The 15,544-nt window shown below is 41.3% G+C and overlaps 1 protein-coding gene across 7 annotated transcripts in view; it reads right to left on the minus strand.

Moving 5' to 3' along the window:
* BLNK (B cell linker) overlaps positions 1-15,544 on the minus strand; it is a 185,186-nt gene that overhangs the window by 155,389 nt on the left and 14,253 nt on the right. For 6 of the 7 annotated variants that reach the window (XM_025179749.2, XM_075935201.1, XM_006113160.3 and 3 more), the window contains one exon: positions 14,322-14,384. In XM_025179749.2, the coding sequence (XP_025035534.2) occupies positions 14,322-14,384 (63 nt within the window). Of the gene's footprint in view, positions 1-2,473; positions 2,504-14,321; positions 14,385-15,544 lie in introns of those variants that run through there. The other variant, XM_075935205.1, reaches the window with a different exon arrangement.

Genomic DNA, 15,544 nt, shown 5'->3' on the forward strand with positions numbered 1-15,544 from the left:
GCACAGGTATGCCTCATGAAACCAGGTTTACCTGTGCCGATCAAGAAAGGCTTCTTTGTCGGCGCGTCGCGTCCAGACTGCCCCGATCTGCCAACAAACAGCTGATCGGCAGAGCGGGGCAGCCATTTAAATTTAAATGAAGCCGCGATTATTTTAATCGCGGCTTCATTTCCCTCTGCCGATCTGGCTAATCTACGTGCCTCCGTCGACGGAGGCAGGTAGTTTAGATGTACCCTCAGTGTGGATGCGCTATTTTGAAATAGCCAAAAGCAATTTTGAAATGCATTTTGTGTGTAGACACGTTATTTCGAAATAAGCTATTTTGAAATAACTGTTTCCAAATTAAGCTATTTCAAAATAATGCTGTAGTGTAGATATACCCTGAGAGAGGGGGTATGGAGATTCTGGAGCTCAGAATTGGGGACAAACACCTTTTGTAGTTATTATTTGGAATTATTATTTGTTGGATTCTTAGGTAATCAGGAAAGTAGTCAGGTAAAAGGTGACATAGTTGATGGGCAAAGTCATAAGAAGATGCAAACCACCATGGGACTGAGTGAATCAGCTGGAGGAACTAAAGAGGAAAGAACAGCTACACCCTATTCCCAGTCATGAGGACACATACTTGTGGTGAGCTGATCCTTCTGCATGCCTGTGGGCCCACAACAGCCAACATTTGGGGTCTCAAAGTAGTGTTTCTGTTAGAAAAAAACTGATGCTAGAGTAAGGCATTACTTTGGTTCAATCCTATTTATTTACAAAGAATGTACAAAACCCAATTTCCGTGAACATAGTAGGAATCAAATAGCAGCAGGCTGTTTTCTTGCTCACAGTTTCCAAGTCTGCCTTTCTAGTCAGTTCTGTGCTCAAGAAGAAATGTCTCCGCTCCCTTCTAGGGCCATGTCTGCTCAAGGCTATTTCTCTCCTCTGCCAGTTTTGTCCCCAAACAAACACCCAGTTTGTTAAATAAACCTCTAACCCTGCATTTGCTGCTAGTCCTAAGCAAACCTCTCAGATCACATGGCTTAATCCTGCCCAAGGTTCATCATGTGGCCCCAGTGCCTTGGATGATAGGCTCCTGTGTTTCCAGCTACCTCTGTGTATAAAAACATTTGATTGTTCCTTTCATTTAACGTGAAAAGTGCTTTGCATACTCATTAGCTTTAATCAAGTCTGTGATTATTTATAGATCAGATATCTTCTTGATGGCAGCCATTTATATCTTTCATTATAACAATATTTCTCTAGTGTGACCATGAGTTCTTCTTTTCTCTCAAGCCCTGCGATAGGGCACCTGCATTTATTCTCTGTGATCTGAAGTAATTAAAATCTACTGGAGGAATTGGCTAATTAGATCCATCTTCCTCTACCTGATGTATAACATGAAGAGAAAACTGAAGTTAGGAATGGAAAATGTCCCTCTGCAACCATTTTATTTATTTTCTTTTTAATCAGGTTTGTTTCAAAACAGCTTTAAGGAAATAAGCTACCGGGCTGAATGGAGTCTTCATATGGCTCCCAGTGCTGGAGTAAACCTTTCATATTGCTTTTACACTTTCAGGGCATGTCTACACTAAAGAGATGATTGACTTTCTGGAGATTGGTCTTCTAGCATTTGATTTAGTGGGTCTAGTGTAGACCCCCCCAATCAAACACTGAGGGCAGCCCAGCTGGATCCTGTACCCCTCATTCTGCAAGGTGTAAGGGAAGCTGATGGAAGCATGTGTAGATGCTGCAGCAGCTTGGCTTAAGGTTAGCCGAATCCATCTACTCATTTTTAGTAGCTAGATAGTGTCCCTTAAGCTGACCTGCTTGGTCTAGTGTATATCAGGCCCCAGTAATGTCTGGATGAAGTTTAGGCAGAGACCCTCTGCCATGCAACACTGACTTGTTGAGAACTGTCAGTCTCCCAGAAGACAGTCCTACATATTACACTGTGGTGATATCTAAAGGCCTATCTTCAGGACAGTTATGATGATGACTGCATTATTTCTGGGCAATCTGCTAATCCAGTCTCTTTAAAGGGATACTGTCATCTTACATTTTTTACTCATTTTAAAAGAGATTTCCTGAGAGAGGATGCTCAACGATAATGTTAAGGCACTTTCTGCTTTCCTCTTTGTTTAGAAGCATTTTTATGTGAGTCTGAAGAAAAACAAAACCAGGAATGCTCTGGTCCTCTGTCCCTTCCTCTCCATGTACACACCTGTTTGCTGCTGGTTCATTTTTAGCTTCTGTGTCAGTTCTGCTGCTGCAGGAACTAGTATGTACATCCTTTGGCAGAGCATGCAGAAGGGTATACACTGTAAACAAAGTGGGAGAACTGATTTCCACGAAGTACTGTGATATCAGTTTGTTTACTTTGTATATAAGAGATTTCCTTCAGTTATAGTCACATTGGGGTTATTTGACAAAATATTAGGCACAACATGTTAAATGAAAATGTTATTTTAATGTTGATCATATCACTTACAGTTAGTACTGTTCCCGTTCCTCCACCTGTAAAAACTCATGCTGGTCTTGCAATCCAATGATTTCCTAATGCAAATATGCTGTTATTAGCTAGAATTGGAAGGATGGTGTTTCACAGGGAGGCAGCATGGCTGGCAGTTTAGCAGCATGATGGGAAGACGAGAGGTTCTGGCCCTGCCTCTTCTCTTCTGTCTCTGGCTGCTAGCCCCTCCCCCTGGTGTTTTAGGAAGTGACTTGTGATCCTTTGGGCCCTTCGCATGCTCCTCCCACTGCACAAAGTAACCAAGATGTACCAGGGAATCTCACCCACTATTCCTTATAGGAAAGAAAGTAATTGGCAGGAAGAGAAGTTGTTTTTCTAAAAATGCCCCATGGTTGGGTGAGAATTTTGTGGAATATTATCTGCTGATCTCCCAAAGAAGCTGCTCAAAATCTTCACATCAGTTCCTCAAATAATGTATCAGACAATGTAACTCACACGTGACATGCCCTTGCTTTCCATAATTTGTTATTTAAAATTTCAAATATTGCATATACACAATAATAACATTAAATGGGAAATGAAAAATTATCTTTACTCTCTCAAAAAACTTGCATTATTGGTTTCCTGTATTCCTCTGGATCTTCAAGCAGAAAAAAAAATTAGACAATTAGAAATATATAGCCTTGTATTGGAAGAAACTAGATTAATATAGAATGACTGATATTATGGTGTTACAAGGACTCATGGGGAAGACTTCTAAAATGCATAGCAGATGAGGTGTGACAATTAAACTGTGATGAAAGTTTCTGGCTGAGGTTTTCAAAACTGACTAGTGATTTTGGACAATTTGTTTTTTTTGGGTGCCCAAGCTGAGACATTTTAATGTTGCCTGGTTTTCAGGAAGGGATGAGCATCCAAGTGCCAAAAATGGAGTTGCTGCAAATCAAAAGTCACTCTTGAAATGCTTGCCATCTTCTTTTAATAGGCTATGAGTTGCTGTATTCATATCACTACTGTTTAGTATTGTTAAGCAGGTGAGAATGCCTGGGTAGAGCAATAAGCAGGTGTTAGTTCAAAATTGAAAATACTAAGAATGTGTGGGCTTTTCCATTGTGACATTCAGTTCTGATAAACTTAAGTTTGGAATCTGTGATACCATCACTTTTAAAGTTCCTGCCACCTCTCAAAGTCCCTTGCACATTTCTTTGACACCTCCATAAAACCTGAAGGACTTTTAAAAATATTTTAATTTTCAACATGATCTAAAACTATCTGTTAGCTGTAACACCAAAGGATTCAGCTTCAAAGAATATTTCTTTAATCCATATTTAATGTAATTATGAAGGATTTGACAGATAGAATTTTCTTGGATTATTTTGTATCAGCGATTTCAAGGACTGGAATGCAGACAAGCACTTCCTTTAATTCACAGTCACTTCATAAGAATAAACAAAATGAATATTTAAACCATTTTTGGGTAGCAATAGTTAGAATAATAGCAGACGTTTGTTGCCGTCACAGGAAAAATTAAGTTCCCAGTCCTTCAATGGATAGTTCAGCATTGTCTCAGGATTTGTTGTTACTGGACTACATTGCAAGGTCGGGAGCATTAGACAATGTACTAACCAGCTTCTTGGGATATCTGAAAATATCTAGCAGGAAAATAAATCAAAATAACTTTTTATGGGTTTCAGGTGCTAATAATGCTTGACTTTGTATGTTGAGCTACTATTTTCTTGACAGCCTTAAGAATGAGGTTATTTTTCTGCTATCAGTTTATTATTGCATTCTTGAATGGCACAGTGAAATGGTGTTGACTTGATGGTATAGTAGAGTTCAGCAAGTAATCTACCTTCTGTTTCTGCCTTTTGGAGAAGAATAAAGATAACTATGCAGTTTACTTGTACACTTGTGCACATTCCTTATGTTTTGTTGAAGAAATATGAATACACATTGTCCTTTTACCCTCCTATTTAATTGAAGGTGATTGATAGCTGAATGCATTTGCTATCATAAAATGTTTTCCTATTTACCCAGACCTTAAAATCACTTGAAAAATCATCCTCTATGTTTCAGTTACAGTACAATAACACCACTTTGCCTTCTTTCCTGATTACATTCCCCAGTCATTTTCTTCTTTCTGAACTGATCACAAGAGTGCATATTACACTGGTCTACAATTTTTTAGAAGTCGTCTGCTTCAGAGATAAAATGTGCTATTTATTATGTATTTTGATGTGCTGAATTCAAATATGACAATTAAACCAACTGATTGGCTACTGTTTCCAAGATATTTAAGTTTTTACATTTTACGTCTATGTATATTGTGTAGATAGTAGAGTTATAATCATAAATTGTAAACCTAGGTTTTTTCATGTGTTTATGGTTGCTTTACATGATAATATTTCACCTGTCCTGTTTATGTAACACTTTAAAAATCAGCAAAAGGGTTATATAAATAAAATTTATTATGAAACAAAAGGCAAAAAACTATTATGTACATAGTTTAGTCCTATTCAGTGTCTACTCGGAACTTCTTGGCTTGTCTCTTGTATTCATTAAATGGAGCATCTCTTGTCACTGTCCAGCAATAGTCTGCAAGCATTGATGGGCTCCATTTGCCCTGATAGCGTTTCTCCATTGTTGCAATATCCTGGTGAAATCGCTCGCCGTGCTCGTCGCTCACTGCTCCGCAATTCGGTGGAAAAAAGTCTAGATGAGAGAGCAAAAAATGTATCTTTAGTGACATGTTGCAACCAAGGCTTTTGTATGCCTTGAGGAGGTTTTCCACCAACAACCTGTAGTTGTCTGCCTTGTTGTTTCCGAGAAAATTTTATTGCCACTAACTGGAAGGCTTTCCATGCCGTCTTTTCCTTGCCACGCAGTGCATGGTCAAATGCATCATCTCAAAGAAGTTCACGAATCTGAGGACCAACAAAGACACCTTCCTTTATCTTAGCTTCACTTAACCTTGGAAATTTTCCATGGAGGTACTTGAGAGCTGCTTGTGTTTTGCCCATGGCCTGGACAAAGTTCTTCATTAGACCCAGCTTGATGTGTAAGGGTGGTAACAAAATCTTCCTTGATTCAACAAGTGGTGGATGCTGAACACTTTTCCTCCCATGCTCCAATGACTGTCGGAGTGACCAATCTATCTTGATGTAGTGGGAATCTCTTGCACAGCTATGCCATTCACAGAGAAAACAGCAGTACTTTGTGTATCCAGTCTGCAGACCAAGCAAGAGAGCAACAACCTTCAAATCACCACAAAGCTGCCACTGATGTTGGTCATAGTTTATGCACCTCAAAAGTTATTTCATGTTGTCATAGGTTTCCTTCATATGGACTGCATGACCAACTGGAATTGATGGCAAAACATTGCCATTATGCAGCAAAACAGCTGTAAGATTCGTCTTCGATGAATCAATGAACAGTCTCCACTCATCTGGATTGTGAACGATGTTGAGGGCTGCCATCACATCATCTATGTTGTTGCAGGCTACAAGATCACCTTCCATGAAGAAGAATGGGACAAGATCCTTTTGACGGTCACGGAACATGAAAACCCTAACATCACCTGCCAGGAGATTCCACTGCTGTAGTCTGGAGCCCAACAGCTCTGCCTTACTCTTGGGTAGTTCCAAATCTCTGACAAGGTCATTCAGTTCACCTTGTGTTATGAGGTGTGGTTCAGAGGAGGAGGATGGGAGAAAGTGTGGGTCCTGTGACATCGATCGTTCAGGAACAGAAGTTTCATCCTCTTCCTCTTCCTCATCTGACTCAAGTGAGAATGATTCTGGTGCATCAGGAACCGGCAGTCCTTCTCCTTGGGGTACTGGAATGTTTGGATAATGCACAGTCCACTGATGGAATGTTTGGATAATGCACAGTCCACTTTTTCTTCTTTGACACACCTTTCCCAACTGGAGGCACCATGCAGAAGTAACAATTGCTGGCATGATCTGTTGGCTCTCTCCAAATCATTGGCACTGCAAAAGGCATAGATTTCCTTTTCCTGTTCAACCACTGGCGAAGATTTGTTGCACAAGTGTTGCAGCATATGTGCGGGGCCCACCTCTTGTCCTGATCTCGAATTTTGCAGCCAAAATAAAGGTGGTAGGCTTTCTTAACCATAGTGGTTATGCTGCGCTTTTGTGATGCAAAAGTCACTTCACCACAAACATAGCAGAAGTTATCTGCACTGTTCACTCAAGTACGAGGCATCTCTGCTCACTTTGGCTAAACAGAAATGTGTCCTTTTGCAAAATCAAACTCTGACAACTAAGAGAGCACGACACTGTATGATTTCTAGAGCTGATATAGGGCAATTTGTTCAGCAGAGTGATGTAAGCTTTGTTATGACTGAATCATCCATGAGTTCTAGGAATAACATGATGCAATTCATATCATGTATGACGCAATACCAACTTCAGATTGCATCATTCATTGTTTTGCCTAAAAAGCAAGTACTGTCCAAACCCAGTCATAGATTTATTCATAGATCCAGTCAAAGATGTATTTTAGTCATTTCTGGTTTAAATTGAGATCCCTTCCCTTTATAACTCACTTATCCTCCACCATTCGCAAGTCAAGGGTCGTATATACTGACCCAATAGCATATCTTGAAAACTAAAGCCAATCAACAATTTTAAGCATCGTTTTCGTTCTCAGTGACCCAGAATTAGTACAGAATTAGTTTGACTACATTTATTTCAGAAGCATTTTGGCTGTAGAGCAGTGTTATTGCTTTCAGAGCTGGGTTCATCATCAGCTGGTGTAAACCAGGGTAGATCCCCTGAGCATGAGTATCACAATTTCTTCAAAGACTGGAGTATCCAATGGGCTGAGGGGGAGGGAAGAGAAGGAGATGACTGGGCAGCATTTCAGGGAAGCATGTCTAACTTGGAGGAGGCAGAGAGGACCATGGGGAAGCATGTGCGGAGAGAAGGGAAGAGAGGGCATCTGGGACTATGTGTATACTACACCTCTCTTGCGTAAAAGCGTATGCAAATGAAGTTCAGATTAGCATATTGCCACACTTCATTTGCATAATTAATTAGGGGCCGCTTTTGCCAAGAGGCTTTTGCACAAAAAGGAGCTGGGTAGGTGGCTCCTTTTTGGGCAAACCCCCCCTCTTGTGTAAGAGCCATTCTTCCTCATTTTTTCAGGCAGAATGGCTGTTGCACAAGAGGGGGGTTTTGCACAAAAGCAGTCCCTAATTAATTATGCAAATGATGCAAATGATAATCTGCACTTCATTTGTATAAGCTTTTGTGCAAAAGAGGTGCAGTATAGACATAGGTGACAGTGGAATGTGCATGAGAGCTGAGAGAGAGCAACAGAACAGAAAAGATGTAAAGAGGCAGTGAAATGAGCAAAATGTGATGGCCTGTTTAAATTTCTTCCAAGGGAATTTCATCTATCATATTATGCAGCTAAAGATAAATAAATGCCCTTTCATTTGCAAATTCAACACTATTAATTTAGGATTGAATAAGGATCTGAACTGGTTAACACATTACAAATACAATTTCACTTCTCTGGATATTCACATCTCCACAGCAAATACTGTGAATGACCCACTTCTACCCTGACTTGATTTGCTTCATTAACACAAGCAACCTGTTCCTTCTATATATCCCTGCTTCTGTAACTTTTACCCCAATTCATCTGATGAAGTGGGTTTTACCCATGAAAGATTATAATAAATCTGAGGTGTCACAGGACTCCTAATTGTTTTTGCTTTACTAATGGCATTTTCCCCATGTGTGTAATTGCTGCAATTGCAAAAGGGAGGGCGGATGAGTCCATAAGACAATCTCTATTAAGACATAATCCATGTTATAGGAAAAGCCTGAATACCCCTGAAATGTAGCAATGAAGATATTTGTGATTGCCTTCTGTGCTATGCCTTTTTGATCAGGAAAAACAATAGTAAATATTGGTTGGGAAATGTGGTTTTCAACATTTTAAGTACTCAACAAGTGAGAAAACAGCTCACTAGTCAAAACTGAAGTGTGACAACTATTAACACACCACAATCACCCATAGCTATGTTTAGCCCTTCCTTTCTGGCTTGTGCTGCAGCCAGCACAAGACTTAGTGGTAAATTTTGACAATGCTCTTTCAGTGTTTCCCCCATATCAAATACATTGAAGAGTATTTTTTGTCTAATGTAGCAGAGGTCACAGGTGAGTGGTTAGCTGAGTGTTTCTTGTTCTCCCGTCTCCGCTCTCCCACAACCTTAGCTTCCCCAGCACCCAGGTGGTTTGCTTGCCGCACAGCTTGCCTCAGTGCTCCAGGCAGCACGGCTCTGAGCTCTGGCTGGACAGTGCAGCTGGAGCACAGCCTGCCCCAGTGCTCTGGGTGGCATGGTTGGGGATGGGAAGTAAGGGGGCTGAATAGGAGGTTGGGGATCTGACACAGTGGTCAGAGAGAAGGAGAAACCTGGGTGGTGGTGGTCAGAGAGTAGGAGGGGCTGAGAGGGTGTGTGTAGGGGGGTTGAAAGGAAGTGGGCTGGAGGCCAGGACATGCCTGTTTAGGGAGACACAGCCTCCCCTAGCCTTCCCTACCCAGCCTGCCATACAATTTCTCATCCCCTCATCTTAATTCTATTTCTGTTACTGAATGCTAAGGAACAAATGCTCAAGTCCAGCTCAAATGTGCTTGACACATAGGCTGGGAGTGTGGGTTTCTCCATCTCCATAGCCCAGCCTCTGGCATAAGTTACAGCATCTCAGGGCCACAGTAACTTACTTATACAAAAGTAAATGTTGGTGTATAATTGTAGAAAAAGTACCCAATAGTCCTTATACCTCAAGTTCTAAATACCAAATCTCAAAAAGCCCCAAATAGGAAACAAATATGAAAATATTTAATGTGAAGAATATTCAGAATCAATATAACCTCTTTGTTAGTTTCAGATTTTCTCCCCTAAATATCTAATTCATTGTGACAATAGTAGCACCATAAATCGACCTTTTTTAGAATTCAGTTACTAAGTTCAAGTCACAGTTCTCAGATCCTTCTTTTCCAAATTCCAACTGCAAAATCATTACATTAGAAAATAGCACCAAAAGAGGCAAAGCGCTCTAAGGCTGTGTCTACGCTACAAAGAAAAGTCAGAAAGAGATACGCAAATTGCAAAGTGCAATTTGCATATCTTTTTCTGCTTTTCTTCTGAAAGAAGATTTTCTGACATTTGGCCCGTCTACAAATGTCAGGGGCCAAATGTCAGGAAAAAACCCTCTTTCGTAACATCTCTTCTTCCTCGTAGAATGAGGTTTACAGGGATGCCAAAAAAAGTGTCTGCTTTTCCAAATATTTTTTTGGAAAAGCAGATGCGTTCCTTGAACACAGCAGAACTTATCCCGGAAAAGCTCTGTAGTCTAGACATACCCTAAGAGTGCATCTACATTGCACCCATAGCTCAAAATAAGCTAAGCTAAACAATTTGCGTAGGGTATTTTGAGTGTATTTCGAAATATGCCTTAATCATCATGGAACGAGGTTTACAGGGATGTCGCAATAGCAAGCCCGTTATTTTGAAAGCCATTTCAAATTAACAGTCTTCTTTAAAAGACCTGGAATAGCTATTTCAGGATATTGGAAGTATCCTGAAATAGCACTAGTCTAGACACATGCTAGAAGTATGTCTACACAGCACTGTAACTCAAACTAAGATACACAATTTGTGTAGCTCAAATGGTGTATCTTACTTCAATGCTATTTTGAAATAGCTTATTTTGTCATTTGGCACTGTCTACACAGTGCTAAATTTCGAAATAAAGCGCTATTCCGAAACGTCCTTTACTCCTCGTAGAATGAGGTTTACAGGGATATCAGAACAGCAAGCCTGAAATAACGGGCTTGCTGTTAAGACATGGAATAGACATTTTGGGATACTCTGGTATAGTGTTGCAGTGTAGACACACCCTGGGAGCACATCTAAACTACATTCCTGTGTCGAAAGAGGAATGTAAATGAGGCAAATCAAAAGTGCAAATGAAGCACGTATTTAAATATCCCATGCTTCATTTGCATATTCACATCCAAGTGCTTTTTCGTAAAAGCATTTTTCGAAAGTGAAAGCTCAGCCTAGACGTGGTTCTTTTGAAAAAAAAACCCACCCCTTTTCAAAAGAACCCGTACTTATTTTTTCAGGAGTATGGGTTCTTTAGAAAGGGGTTTTTTTTAAACCACGTCTAGACTGTGCTTTCACTTGGGGGAGAAGAGCCGCGGCTTGGCCACCCCTGGTGTAGACTCTGCTGTTCGTTTTGTTGAAAGAACTGTCTTTCATCTGTATCCCACAGTACCTACCCTGATGGCTCTGCTCAGTTTTTTTCTTTGCTGACTTGCAGGCATGTACCCCTCCCCTTTCAAGTATCTGGGAAGTATCTGATGGTTGAGTGAGCTGCTCCATTTGGGGAACAAACAATGAAGAAATTATTGGACTACTCCTGTCCAACCCTGCACTAGGAACACAGCAGCAGGGAGACTGCTTCTGCAGGGGGAGGGCTGGAGAGACTGCTGTGCCGCTTTGACATTCCTCTGCACAGAGAGCTCACAGAGCAGATCTGTCTTCCTACCTTCCTATAACAGTGCACTGTGGGATGCTTACCCACATTGCTTTACTCTATCTATCGAGAGAGGAGTTAGCAATGTGGCCATGAAATGTCAACAATGGGAGGCAAAAAAATCGGTTTGACTGGTTTTCAATTTGGCTACTTTTGCATGTTGACAGCACTTTCGTCACCAAACCTTCCCAGTGCAGTATATAAGGCTATGTCTATGTGTGGTATTTAAGCTTCACAGAAATGTAAGGCCAGTGTTATTTATTTCTAAATTTCTTGAAAATCTATGTAATGTTGTTTCCTATAAAAGAGCAGTCTGAAACAGTGTGTGTTAGTCTGTAAAATAGAAATGAATATTGCTATAGAAATAATTGTCTGATTACTACTGAAAACTAAGATGGGTGAAAAATGTTCAAGGAAATAAACATATCTGCTGAATCTGAATGTTAATTACACTACTATATTTCCTGTCTGAAACCAGAAAAAATGACTTAAGGTGTTGTGGACACTTTACAGCATGTTATGTGGTTATATGGAATGTATATCCAGGCTTCTAGCATTCTAAACTTCAACTAGGCCTTCCATGTTGCCAAGTTCATTCTGCTCATTTTCTAGAAAAATGCAGGCCACATGTCACATCCTGCAACACATACACACACTTTGTTTTGTTACTGAGTAATCTCAGTTACACAATAATTTCCCACAGCACTTGACAACATTTTGAAGCTGAGCCTCTCTCCAAAAAACCTCAATGACACCTTCACTGAAACCCAGTTACATTTATTAATGGCCTTTGCAACTTAAAATATCTTTCCCACCTTTGGTGTAAATCTCTGTAATAGGATATTACAGCTCTATTCTTGCATGCCTTGCATAGTGATATAGTTAATGCTGTTGGCTTGGCATCTAAGGCAGCACCTCTTGTTCCATTTCATTTCAGACATCAGAGAGATTGTTTTAGGATCCTTGGTCAGTTTTTGAAATGAAATCTGATGTTATGAAGAACAACTGAGAAGTCACACCTGAGCTAGTCCTTCATACCCCTGAAGGAAGCATATTATACAACTTGATAGGGTGACCAGATGTCCTGTTAAAGCCCTCCTGCAGATGTCTCCACTTAAAAAAAAAAGACAAATTGGCCTGTATATTCTCTTTCCCCTCTCCCTAGCACTTGTGGGTCCTACTACTAGCCAGATCTTTTCTCATCAGCTGCCCACCCACTAGCGGTGAGTGTTGGGGTTCCCATGGCTGATGATGGGGGTGAGTGTGCAAGGCTGGTGGTTGGGTAAAGCTGCAGTATTTGGGGCCAGCCTCCCCCCTGCTGCTCCATCAGTGCAGTCCCTGCTGTGTGCCAGCTCAGTAGGCTCCCCTCTGCCCTGTTTCCAACCAGCAATGTCTGCCTGCTGCAGTGGCTGGTGGGGGTGGGCAGGCAATGGCCAGTTAGATGTCACCTCTGCTTCCCACCTATTGACCCTTTACATGCTTCCCCTCTCACTGTCCTCTCTCTGCTGTGCCTGTTCACCCCTCACCCTGGCCCCACTGCTCCTCCGTATTCCCCTGAGTAGGGTGTGTCTTGCTCCCGGTGCTGTGTTGGATCATTTAGCTCACCAACAGCTTGGCTTATGGGCTCCTTCCTTCCCCCAACTGCCTCTGGCTGGTTCAGCATCCAGGGAAAGCTCAAAATCCTCTAACCCAGAGTGCTGGCCAGGAGGAGCCAAGCCTTCATGTGCCAATGCCCCACACAGCACTAGCATGGGGAAGCTTCTACACCCCTCAGCTAAGCTCTGGAGAGGTGGGGAGGAAGCTATTTCCAGCCTGTTTGTGCCTTGACTCTGGAGGTTCTCAGGCAGGGGCATTTAGCACCCTCTTCACATGCTGCCTCCACCCTAGATCTTGCCCACAGGGAGTACAGGGCTTCTTTGACCTTTAGGCACCCACCCCACTGAGCCACCTCTCTGGCTGGGTTCACTGAAGCCCCTGCAATCTGTTTCACTGGGTTCTGGTTTTCAATGCATCCTTCAGAATTAATGCCCTCCTGTCCACACTGTCTACTCCTCAGGGGACAGGAGGTGGCTGGGTTATGTCAGTGGCCAGCAGCAGCTTGGAGGTGTTAGCACCTTCCTACACTGTGTGGGCAGGAAGAGACAAGCTACTTCCAGGAGGGGGGTCGGAGGGAAGAGAAGACATCTGGAAAAATACGAGTCATCCCTACCCCAACCATGACTCCTTTTCAGCTGGAGGCATCTCCCATCCCTTCCCTCCAGCACAGTGCTGAAAGGCTGCTGCAGGCCACATTCTTGTGTGAACCCTGACAGAAATCTGGGGAGGCGGCCTGTGACCTTGTGTGCACCCGCATGTTGCCTTGAGAAGATGTGGCACTGTCTTCATGCTTGAGTGCATTTTATCATTTTTTGTTTGTGCCCCACTGCTATCTGCTAGGTGGAATCAAGCCTGATTGAGGGCTTTATTTGCTTGCTCTGTAGCCACTGGAGGCCTTTATTTCTATAGTGCCTTTCATCTGAGGCGCTAAAGCAGTTTAAAATTCATTAAGGCTTCAACATCCCCAGCGGAATAGGTAATATCCCTATTCTACAGACAGATAAACTGAGGCTCAAAGGTTAAGGGACTTGCCAAAGGTCTCAAAAGAAGACAGTGACAGATTCTGGATACAATAATTCTGATTCCTAGTCACATGTATGAACCACTAGATCTCAATAGCTGTTGTTATTAACAAGCTATTGTACTTCACTTCATTTTTTACAGGACTGGCATAATTCATTCTGTTTTGAGTCTAATTTATTACGGGTTTCCTATCATGTTGACAGTGCTGTGGAACAATTCAATTAAAAAGCACATAAAAGCACTAAGAATCTTCTGTCATGTGTGAGATCTGCCACTCTTTTTTGTATAACATTAGAAATGCATGCCCCTAGTAGCACTCCACAGGTCATTCACATATTACCAAGTTTTCTACAATGCAGAATAAGGTCATCTAAAATTGGGGAAGTATTAAGATAAACGCTAAAGAGAATACATAATTTCCCTAGTATGCAATCAGCTGTTCCCTTTCACTCATTTCACTTTTGTTTTACTTTTACTCCCGGATGATCTTACAAATCTCATCCATGGTTCCTTTTTCTTTTTGTCACTAGCGTGGTAGGGTAGACATACCCTAACTTTCCGTTTTTCTAGTAGGATGAAAAAAGTCAGCAGAACACTCTGCAGCTGTAAAGTTTTACATAGACACTTCTTATCTAAGATGTTCTAACAGAGAAAATATTTTAATTACTTACCAAAAACTGAGTTCCATTAATTTCCAATTTTTCTACTATCGCAGCAGATTCAGGCATTCGAAACTAAGTGGAGGGAAAAAAGAGGTTTAGGAAAAAAAATAGAAAATTATACATGATAGTCTAGTAAATCATAAACAAATGTATAGACAAATGTTGAAGTTGAACTGTACATGATAGTTGCAGGACTCTGTATTTTTTTTATTTGAAATGGATAACCAGGAAAAGAACATTACAGAGCGTGGGTGGTAAGCACTGTTAGGGTACATCTAGACTACAGGCTTCTGTCGACAGAAGTTTTGTCGACAGATACTGTCGACAAAACTTATGTCGACAAAGAGCGTCTAGACTACATTGAGTTCTGTAGACAAAGCAAGCTGCTTTGTCGACATGGTAGTGTAGACGCAAAGGACAGTTTACATGCAATAACACCTCTGTCGACAGAAACTCTGTCGACAGAAGGCGTTATGCCTCGTAAAATGAGGTTTACCAGCGTCGACAAAACTGCTGAGTTCTGTCGACGTTATGTCGACAGAATTCAGCGGTAGTGTGGACGCAGTTATAGTTTTGTCGACAAAAGTCCACTTTTGTCGACAAAACCCTGTAGTCTAGACACACCCTTAGGCTACATCTACACTGCAACACTATTTTGGGGTACCGGAGTATCCTGAAATAGCTATCCCGCATCTACACAGAAAGCCCGTTATTTCAGGCTTGCTATTCTGACGTCCCTATAAACCTCATTCCATGAGGAGTAAGGGATGTTTCAGAATAGAGCTTAATTTCAAAATTTGGTGCTGTGTAGAAAGCGGCAAATGACAAATAAGCTATTTAGAAATAGCATTGAAATAAGATACACACTTTGCGTCGCTCAAATTGCCTATCTTATTTCAAATTACAGTGCTGTGTAGACACACCCTTAAAGAGTAGGGCTCAGAAAACATCAACTTCAAAAGCAGAGTTAGGGAACAGATATATTAAGAAAAAATGTATCTAAATGAATCACTTGTAAAGCAAAATTAAACAAATCTCTAATAGAACGCTGCATGAGACTATTCTTCAATCCCACTTCCATCTGCTCCCCCCCTTCTGTTCTGTAATGTGATTTGTCCTTTTCATGTGTGTTCATTTTTTTTTAAATTGTATCCTTTGGTATATATGGTTGTGACTATTTTCTTCCATTATTTGATCTGAGGAAGTGGGTCTGGCCCACGAAAGCTCATCAT

The sequence above is a fragment of the Pelodiscus sinensis genome, chromosome 8, assembly GCF_049634645.1.
Source record: "Pelodiscus sinensis isolate JC-2024 chromosome 8, ASM4963464v1, whole genome shotgun sequence".
Classification (NCBI taxonomy): domain Eukaryota; kingdom Metazoa; phylum Chordata; order Testudines; family Trionychidae; genus Pelodiscus; species Pelodiscus sinensis.